The sequence below is a fragment of the Astatotilapia calliptera genome, chromosome 18 (genome assembly GCF_964374335.1).
Source record: "Astatotilapia calliptera chromosome 18, fAstCal68.1, whole genome shotgun sequence".
Classification (NCBI taxonomy): domain Eukaryota; kingdom Metazoa; phylum Chordata; class Actinopteri; order Cichliformes; family Cichlidae; genus Astatotilapia; species Astatotilapia calliptera.
The window spans coordinates 9,960,506-9,971,493 of NC_137439.1; the positions used below are offsets into that span (position 1 = coordinate 9,960,506).

Consider the following 10,988-nt stretch of genomic DNA (forward strand, 5'->3'; position numbering starts at 1 on the left):
CCCCTTTGAATTTTATTAAGGCTTAAAGTTAATATACTATTAGGACAGTATCCACTTTATTTCTACATTACTTGGTGCTATTTAGCAGGTATCTCTGGCTAAGCGAGGCACTTGTTAAGTCTATCAATGCATCATGCTTACCTGTGTTACTATTTATTTAGTACTAGGTCCAAAAAGAAGAAGAAAAGCAAAACTGCGACTGCACTTTTAAAACGGTTTGACATTGATTTCTATTTTAATTCTGAAAAATGTTAAATGGAGACAACACAAATCAGCAAGGACCACAAATGTCACCAACTTTTTGACACTTTGCCAATCATACAGCAGATAACTGAAAAGAAAATGTTCATGACTGTATACAGCTTCTGCCTTTCCCCTTCCCTGTGACAGAGAGGGCCCTCCTTGCTTCTTGCCTCCAGGCATCTGGTGAAACCCTAACAGGAGTTGGCAGCTTAGAAAATCCATTGCTAATAGGCTCTATGTTTGACACAGTTTCAAACCAACCCCAAAGGAAACAGGTCACAACCACAAGCACATGAGCAAATGACAGAAGAGAAGTGGTGGTGAAGGGGGTGGAAGACTATAAATATATTTTGTTTATCATCACACAGGCAGGTGTTAGTAGAAATTATTTTCTGCACACAGTCATTTGTGCTGAATATCATCTAGAGTTTCTGAAATCGTTACTAAGAATGAGTTTCTTAAAATCTGCACCATAACGTAATAATTATCTGGAACAAAATAATGATTTTGCTTGCTTTGTTTTAAAAGTTAAATTAATGCAGCTTTTAGAAGCAACCAACATTTTAAATTAAGATTCAATTAACAAAGGTTATTTATTTATTTATTTATTTATTTATTTATTTTTAAGAGCCCTGGCTGGAAAATAAATTACTCTTATTCGATTACTAACCTGAGTATGTTTGGATGATTAAGCCGGTTCATTAGCTGGACTTCTCTCAACATATTAGCCCTGTTACTGCTGAGCTTGTTCATCTTCAGAGCCATAACTTGGTCTGAAGCTCGATGACGTACCTGGAAAAAAGTCAAATGAAAATGTGTTCAGTTACAGTCAAATACAACCAAACACTGTCTCATCCTTCATATCTAGGGCAGATTAACTATGACTGCATAATGCCTAAAATGAGCACAACAGTTAAGGCCTTGAACAGCTTGCAACCAAGCTCTTCTGCAATTATAACCCAAAAAAATATTAAATCTGGTTCTTCAGGCAAGAAAACAGAGGAAGCCAAAAAAACAAAGGGCAGGACATAAAAGAGAAGTGAAATGAGGTCAGTCAATGCTGACCAGCCATGACAAAGGAAACAGTCAGGTCAGTGCTCCACAATCAATTTTATATGATTCTGCGTCAGGATTTAGTTTCCATTGATTTGTTACATAGTTGTGGCATCACACTCAATCCCTCCATGGCTGGCTGGAGACTATCCCAGCATGGCAAACCTAACAGGTCATTGGATTGTGACAACTTTAAAACATTTCCCGTTGAAGCTTTGAAACAGTACAGTACACTTTTTTTTTTTAAACAATCTACTAGCATTTATTTTTCATTGACTGCAATTGACTAGCAAGAGGTGCTATGTTGGTAGCATGTTTAAATTTAAATGCCTAAAAGTCAAAACCAAGAAAGTTGAATCAAAATTTAGAAGCAAATATTTCTTAATCAACATCAAATGTAACACGAAATAGAGACGTGTATGCAGATTTTGATTTTGTTTGTTTTTATCCCAAATTTAAAGATATACTTTGGAGCCATTGCAAATACAAACACACACACATACACACACTTTCTAAAATATCAGCAGTTCAATTTGCTTAATATATTTAATATCTACTGAAGGAAACACAGATTATTTTACAGATTCCTGTGGTTACTATTAAAGGTAGAAAGCCCCAATGTGCCTGTCTAGACGTCAGGAGAACCAATTGACTAAGACACTGTATGCAAATCTATCTACCTGCACATGCAAACTCTTTCCTCCCATCAGAAGCATTTAAAAAGCTTTTAAGAAAGTAATTTCAAAAGCCTAAATTAATCCTGTATCTACGGAAAGATGAGCTTCAGTACATAAGGCAACTATTCAAATATCATAAGCTCCAGATGAGGTGTTAACTGTGGAAAATTATTCATAGACGCATGCAAACAAGACCTGCTAACTGGCACGTTAGTATAGCAGTTATGCTATCATTCATTCTGCAGCAACTTAAACCAACACTTCAAAGATCATTTTAAACTGCACAGTGAATAAAAGGTTTCAGTGCTGCCAGTGTTACTGTATGGGCCATTGTGCATTCTTTGTTTGGTAAAGCATGAACCATTACAAGAACAAAGGTTCACCTGTCACATATGTTGGTTTGTTTTGGACACTTACTCAATACTGGATGCTGGATAAACATGGTTTGTTAGTAAAAGAGTTTTGGTCACTTTTAGTCGTGCATTCCTTTTTTAAAAACTGCTACATTTGATTAGATTCAATAAAGACTGGGGGAGGGGGGTATACAGTCCCAAAAACGCTCTTATATTCACTATAAATAAATAAATAAATAAATAAATAAATAAATAAATAAATAAATAAATAAATAAAGGGCAAATTTATGTCATCTTATAGCAGCTATCTTCCATTACACAGCCACTGTGATATCCCATCAGTAGGATGGGAACTTGACAACACAGGCAAAAATCAATGTGGATTATGCAGGCAACATTAACAATTAAAGGAAAGTATACAGAATAACACTAGTTCCTCTGCACTGCAAGTTCATTACTTAGTGCAAGATGATCACTATTATATACCGTGTATAAGCAGAACTTCAAAAAATATAATGAACTTGAATTTAGTCTGTGAGAGTTTTCTGTATCGACTTCTCTCTGTGTCTCACACATGCACAAACAAAAATGTCTCTGTTCAAGTTCAAAGGAGTGGGCATGGCTAAAAGAGCCGACAGTCCCCACCACAGGACAGCAGAAACAACAGATGGCCACTCCTCTAAAGGCCTCCTCCCCCACATCCGTCCGACCCCCAATTCCTCACTCTTCACATCCCCCCCATCTGCAGTTATTCCTCATCCCCCCCTTTTTCTCCCCTCTGTGGGCTCCAGCAAATCATGCCCAAGTAATCATCAAGTCTGTAGGGGTAGCATTTTTCCCCCTCTCCCATCTTCCTCTCTAGTGTCTCCCCATTTTTCCACCTCGCCTTCTCAGATGGAAACCATAACCCTAGTGTCTGTCTCAAACCCTTTACCAAGCCCCTGCCACCCCAAAATAACTCAACCTCTAACCAATCCTTACACCCCCCTCCTTTCAAACTCCTCTTCCTCTCCTCTGTAGCCCTCATCCTTGCCTTCCTTTGTACTCAGTAAACACCTAAAACCTCTTCTGAAGCACCACATCCCGTTCATCAGTCTTTCCACACCACCCCAGGATCCACCCGAATCTGTCCCTCCTCTTTAAACTCCTTCTTTTGCCTCAGCTCTGATCATTTTCTATAGCAGTATAGAAAACAAAGTGAGTAATGCTTATCTCACAGTGATTATGCTTGTTTCCCTTCAATGAAACACGCCCCAAATGTCTCTAAAATCATTCATCAATGGTGTTTGCTTTGTTTATTTTTTGTTTTTTTAATCCACTCTTTAGCCCAGTTGCAGCACTGTGAGTTATGAATAACTTCCAGGGGTTTTACATCAATAACAATAGCATGTTTCTGAGAGCTGGCATACAAACTACACAACGGGTTAGAATAGTGCTGAATAACAGCACTTTCTACAAGCTTAATATGGCTAATAAAAACCAATTACAATATACCTAGATTCGCTCCAATACAAATCTTCTGGATTAGCTTGAGCTGTTCCTAACAACACACACGTCACTCAAACACTACTGGCTGTCAGACAACAACAGTATCATCAATCAGCCCACCCACGACACAATGGAAACCAAATGTCACAGCAGGTCATCTCCACTGGAGGTCTCATGTTGCATACAATCCAGTACATGGCCAATCCTCCTGCACTAAAGCCAAGTTGAAATTCCAATACACAAAAGCTAACAAGGAAAAATAAATTATAATAGTTTGTAGGGCTGGGCAATATGGCCTAAAATCCACATCACGGTATAATTTGAAAAACGTGCGGTAACGATATATATATATATTAGGGGTGCAACGATATTCGTATCGATATTGAACCGTTCGATACAGTGCTTTCGGTTCGGTACGCATATGTATCGAACAATACAACATTTGTAATTTATTTTATCAATTTTCCTTCTGACGATGCTGTCTGTGTTGAGCGCTCAGTGAATCTGCGTTCGACTACTCCGCCTAGGCTGCACTGTCGAGCGCAGATCCACTGAGCGCTCAACACAGACAGCATCGTCAGAAGGAAGAGCGCAGGGCACCTCCCCCACCCTCATTCAGATGTGGTGTTTGGAATTATTTTGGTTTTCATGTGGCATATGACCCTGAAGGTAAGCGAGTCATGGACTAAAGTAAAACAGTATGTTGGATGTGCCACACAATGCTCAATTACATGGGTGGGAACTAGTGTGTTAGCGCAGTTAGCTCGTTAACGTGTTGGCCGTCTAGCCCCATGCACGGGGCGATCGGCGGTAGCTCGTTAACGGGGATTTGCCGTGTTGTGGCGTTAAGGTCATTTCAACGAGATTAACCTGAAAGCACTAGTGGGAACACAACGAATATGACTGCACATTTACGCCGACATCATCCTAGTGCAAAGACAAAAACAACAAGCATGCTACTAACTTTAGCCGAGTCATTTAGACAGCTGTTAGCACATGATTCTCCTTATGCTGCTGAGAATATAGCCCAGAAGAAGCGGATAGTATAGCTTTTATTTTGGAAAGAGACATTTCTCTGTAATAAACTCTCTTTTCCAAAGATGAGTGATTCCTCAATCAGATACAGGGCTTGCAATATCGCTAGCCCGACGTCCCGGAGCTAGCGATTTTTCCAGTCGGGCTATTGTAGGAAGAAAAATATATGTCAATGCTTTTGCATTCTTTCGGAAATGTAGCTGGGTAATTATGTCATTGGCATCGGTGAGCCACTGTCAATATGTGACATATTGAAATCGCGTTTGAATTTGCGCTTGTTTTTTTGCTTTCACTTTGCAATCGTGTGAACTGTGTATAGAGAGCGACAGCACTGATCTGTGAGTGATGATAATTTGTGCACCAATTCCTCTGACATCGTCTTATTAATCGTTAGCTTACTATGCAAACATGACAAGTGAAATCTCCCGCAGCAAGCTTAAACATGTGAGAGGTTGATCGCGCAGAGAATCGCTGAGCTTATGTGAGTGAGTGTGTAAAAGCATTTCAGTTCTGCTGAGCCAAATAAGACAGGTCAGGGTGAAGAAGTGACAGCCAAAGAAAAGCTTACCACAAAACGGAGAAGTTATGACAAATCAGACTATAAGGCAAAAAGAAAGTGCAGCTTTATGGTTTCATGGACAAAAGAATTTCTGTGGCTGCAATATGACGAGCTAAATAACCAGGGCTGCACATAAGTGGTCCGCAGGTGCGCATTCGCTGTCAAAATAAAAAACACGTACAAGGGTTAGGGTTAAATTTAAAAACTGTACTTTTGAGTTAAAATATATATTTATAATTTTAATAAATGACAAATTAAGAAGGCATGAACATTTTTTTTGTATCGAAAAAATATCGAACCGTGACACCAAAGTATCGAACCGAACCGAACCGTGAATTTTGTGTATCGTTGCACCCCTAATATATATATATATATATATATATCGTGATATATTATTTTCTTCTGTATAACGTATTTTCCACACTATAAGGCACACTTAAAATCCTTTAATTTTCTCAAAAATCGAGAGTGTGCCTTATGTATGAATTCTGGTTGTGCTTACTGACCTCGAACCGATTTTGGCGTGCAGAAATCTGTTAAAAAATGTTTTAGTACAACTTTGGTAAGCCGCACTTCTTGATGGATTGTCAGAGCATTACGGCTGCCGTAGTGAGGAGCTTCGCGGAGTAATCTGGGTCCAAAACTCCTCTTCAGGTCCCAAAGTCAAACGAACACTGAGAGTTAAAAACAGTCTAAATTCTTTCATCTTTAATAAAATCATCAGCGTTGCTGCTTTACCAGGTGTAACAATTAAGTTTAACATCCAGGCATCCATGAAAACAGAATTTATTACATTTAACAGAATTAGAAGTTAACAGGAAGTTAGCTCGCTAGTTTCCAGCTAAACATGACATACCATGTTCTGACTGAGAGATTTTTGAAACTAATTAAAATGTACAGCTCTGCTACCATTTCCAACATAAATGAAGACAGAAAACTAAACAGCAGTGGCGTTTGCAGGGTTACTGAAGTTGGACTACCTGGTATATAATGATGTGCTACGTGATTGCTAGCAACACAGCTATGTTAGCATAACATTAGCACAGTGAAGCTGGAGGATGAACGCCAACTTTTTTTCCACTCGATAAAAGTTAACGTGAGGGATTCTGGTGGTCAGGGACAAATGCAATCGCATAGCAGGATGCTATACATGGGCCAAGCTTCAGTAAGGAGAACAACTGAGATTATTCATCCACAATACAAGGTTAGTTATTAATATACTGCAACAACATGGGAACAGAACAGCTGCGAGAGAATTCAACATTAATGAATCAATGTTACGGAAGTGGAGGAAGCGCAGTTTTTGGCTTTCCCCATATTTTAAAAGTGCTTCATCTCTTTGCTATGACTGTCGCCCGGCATAATTTGCAGATGATAATGGTTGTAGCCGCTGCGATGCTTTCGACCAAAACAGGCACAGCTTGACGACATCATCAACATGCGCTATGGCGATAGAGCGGTATAGTCAAAATCTCTATCGTTGGCCAAATTTTTATTGTTTCTATCGCCCACCCCTAACAGTTTGATAAATAGAGTGAAATAAAAGGGAGTCTTAACTTTCTTAATGAATAAGATAAACCCTTTACCCCAATGTTGTCACCTTTGTCTTCCATGTTACCCCTTTAAGAAACAAGAGATCGGTCTTTACTGTCTGTCTTAGAATAAACCCCGAACAAAGAATGCATCTGATGATATACTAAAACCAACAAAGTCAAACATTATTAGGCCATCATCATTTATTTCTAATTTATGCAATCGGGCTCTATTCCTAGATGAGCAGTCACACTGCTTATCTAAACCACAATGAGTCATGCAAAAATTTGTAACTGTCATGGTGGACTGATAATACAACAGACCAAAAAAAAAAGTTTCTTCTGCTGCAGCTTCATTTAGCAGAGCCTAATTAATAATGAGACTGAGTGCAATCGAATCACAAAATAAAACTATGTCAGGCACCAAGGGTGAAGAATTCAGCTGAGGTCAAATCTGACACTCTTGCTTGAGGTATGAAATGAGGCATGGTTATAAAATGAGAAGACAGTGAAAGAAAAGACTGAACTTGAGAAAAGAGTGAGGTAATATCTGATCTCTACACACCCTGAATACATCAGAGAAAAATCCTGAGCCAATCCACTCGCGGGAGAAGTCATCAAGGCGTGTAAGACAGGAGAAGGCACTGATGAGGGCTCGGTAGGATGATGGGGAAGACACCTGGAGAACACAGAAAAGGACATGTTTGATGAGCATGTTGCAGGACCATACCACAACTTTGTTTGGGCTGAAGAGGTTGTCAGAAACAGTTTCTGAAAAAAGCCACTAATCTATAGCTAAGTACAGACTAGACTGTACAGGTTATAATTATACTGTTGTCCAAGCTCTACACTGGCTTTACATTGAGTTGTAGAGTGCACACGAGTCCTGTATAGTGTATAACATGTAACAATTTTAAACTAAACTAAAAACCAACCTGCAAAGGTGGAGCCATTCCCATCTCACACACTCCTACCCCTCCGATATCATCTCTGTCCTCATTGAGGCGTTCAGGTCGTGTAGGAAACCCAGCAATGGAGTTGCGTTTATTCCGTTCCATGGTGACGTGAATGACGGTGGTACCAGTGAGGGTATTATGGGTGTTTTTCTGTAATGTACCCGCATGACAAGTGGACTGGTTGGTTTTCGCGGAGCCGAGGGTTTCACGGCAGAACAGTATTTGCACAGTTTGTGTTGCGGGAGAAAATATATCACACACATAGACTTCTGTTTCTGAATCTGAACCCAAGAATTTTCCAAGTAATCCAAATCATCACTGCTTGTAACTGAGAACTTCACCCAAATAAGGATTTCACATGTTTGACAGAGGTATGTTGTATCCCTGGAGACCTGTAGAAAGAAAGAAAGAAGAAATTTAATGAGTAAGCTTCATGGCAGACTTTTTTTTTCTATGCTGCTGATTGAAGTAGCCATTGTAGCCAATGAGAGGTATAAGCAAATGCAAATTAAGGCTTTAACATTTATTCCCACTTTAAGTGAAACATAAAATGAACAGTAAGAAAAATTTTAAGTGTTTGAATGAGTTTAAGCAAAGTGTCCAAATGACAAAAATATTGTTTTCATAAAAAATATCTACTTATCTCCAGGTATCAGTCTACATTCTGATCATTTTTGCTGTTAAACTTCCATCTTTGGATTTCCAGTGACTCACAAGCATGTTATCAAGCATGGTTTACTTCATCACTATTTTCAGGTGCCGAGACTTGGTGGCCCATAAATCCTCCATCTCAAGTCATCAGGCCTATTTAACAAAGATTTTTGTATATTTAAAATGGTCCTTTTGACATGATCTATCTATCTAACTATAAAGCAAGACCTTTTTGATGCAGTCATGTCACAAAAACAAAATGTCTAGAGAATGTCTGAGACTAAAAGACACATTTAAGACCTATGCAAACTGAATTTAAGTCAATTCAGTACTTTTACTACAACTTTTTGGTATTGAATGTGCCCATTTTATGGCTCCTTATTGACCAGCAGTCTTACACATAGTCCTAAACAATAAAGAAGGAGCAAGTTACAATTTCATGTTATTCTAAAGATATTTAAAAGCAAATGCAACTTTGGACTGGGTCCTGTCTCAGGAGGGACGAGACAAGCCAATATTACTCAACAGGCTCAAATGAAATGGCTGTAATAGGGGCCCATTGTCCAATTATGGGAGATTAGCCAAGGAATAGCTCAGGTCTTGGACCTTTCTGCCATCCAAAACAAAGTCAGCAGGGTACAAAGGGGAACAGGAAAGCACGTCTGCGGCTAAAGGTCTTTAAATGCCTGTAAACAATGTGGCTTTCATATCTTAAGAATACGTCAAGCTAGAGGAAGATTTCTTTAGCTGATAAAAACATGTTGAGCCACTCTATAAATCTTTCCCTATAAATGCTGAAGAGTACACAAAAAAATGCCTTCCTTCACCTAAGGTCATAAGCAGAAAATTTCCACTCACTGTACATTTCCACTGAAGACATATTTCAGATCCTATGTCTCAACAGTAAGTGAAAAATTGACCTGACGACTGAGCATCTTATGTGTGCTGAATAGAACATACACCTTTAAATAAGAACAGAGTTCAGTGAGAAATAATAACTTTCACGCAGTAAATTGCTTGTGACCTGTTAATGTTAATGTAATAATGAAAGAAGCATCCAATTATAAACTGTTTGCCAGCTGAATTTAAAGCTGGAGTTTGTTCCATTTATCCATGGAAGTCAGAAATTAAAATGATTTTTTTGAGTTTGATTTTATGGATTGAATGTGTTCAGGTCAATAAAAATATTTCACAACCTCAAGTTTTGCCACTAGGGATTTTCTGCTTGCATATTTAAAGATGTCTGCATCTACATGACAATACAAAAAAATGATGTCAGGTGCAACAGGTAGCAATAATTCTAACTGTATATAAATGTTGGCCAATCATAAGGCTACAAACAATAACACGGGGCACAGTCTGACACAGGCGTAAACTTTTGATGTCGCAAAACAAAACTATTGTTTCCCTTGTCCACACAGAAAGGTACCGGATGACGATGTTGCACTTTCATTTTTCAATGTTCAATGTTTTATTGCTACAATGGCAATAAAGATTCTGATTTCTGACTTGACATCTACTTTGCATATTGTTGACCATCACATTGATAGGCTGAGATAGTAGGTAGGTGTATCAGGGCCTAGTTCTCTTCAGATGTGTCTGAATGACTCTTTTTTTGTGGCTGCTTCTAAGTACACGTCATGCTCCACTTCTCTTGCCTACAAGTTCTTTATTGTTTCTGTTATACCTGTTGGCTCTTCTGCACATTTTTAAGCACATTTAGGAACATTTTTATAACTACTACCCAGCAAGTATGTCGCTGAAAGTAAGATTTTGTTGCACTGGCTCCCTGTTAACTTCAAAGTCCATTTCAGATTCTGGTATCAACTCTGCATTGACAAGCACCAGGGGATATCAGAGAACGTTAACATCAATATATCCCCATCAGGTGTCTGAGGTCGTGTGATCAGGGCCTGCTGACTGTGCATCAAACAAAGTAGACAGAGCTTTTGCAACAATTGCAGACTCTGGAACTCTCTCCGCCTGAGCCTGAGCTCTGTGGACTCATGATCTCATAAAAAAAAAAGAAAGAAAAAAAGCTCAAAATATTTAAAAAGGCTCTGAACTAGTGAATGAACAAAAAGTGGACATCTAATGATGTCACTTTGGGTTTCAGGAAATTGTAAGGGGTATTTTTAACAACGCCTTCATCCTTATTCTTATCCACTTTTGCTATTTTAGAAACGCTTGCATAATGTTGCGCCAATGTGGAAATTTGACTTCAACTTCTTCCCTGATGTAAGAACAGAAAGTAAACAAAGACTATGTGTTGTGGTTAAACGATTCCTTTAAGTATGGGTTCCAACAATGAGCTCATACGTAGAAGTCGGACTTCACATTATCGCTAATACTATAAATACTGTCATTATGTACTCTGGCCTTTCTGTGTTTGAGAGGAATAATGACAAAAGCTTAAAACAGGTGCAGTGTTTTAAATGAAT

General features: G+C 38.7%; 1 protein-coding gene across 2 annotated transcripts in view; it reads right to left on the reverse strand.

The window, feature by feature from the left end:
- Positions 1-10,988, reverse strand: part of tesk2 (testis associated actin remodelling kinase 2) — a 32,049-nt gene that overhangs the window by 18,866 nt on the left and 2,195 nt on the right. The window contains exons 2-5 of one of the 2 annotated variants that reach the window (XM_026148686.2): positions 8,158-8,288; positions 7,876-8,046; positions 7,506-7,619; positions 914-1,035 (exon numbers count right to left, since the gene is read on the reverse strand). In XM_026148686.2, the coding sequence (XP_026004471.1) occupies positions 914-1,035; positions 7,506-7,619; positions 7,876-7,998 (359 nt within the window). In that variant the 5' untranslated portion in view covers positions 7,999-8,046; positions 8,158-8,288. Of the gene's footprint in view, positions 1-913; positions 1,036-7,505; positions 7,620-7,875; positions 8,289-10,988 lie in introns of both variants that reach the window. The other variant, XM_080293290.1, reaches the window with a different exon arrangement.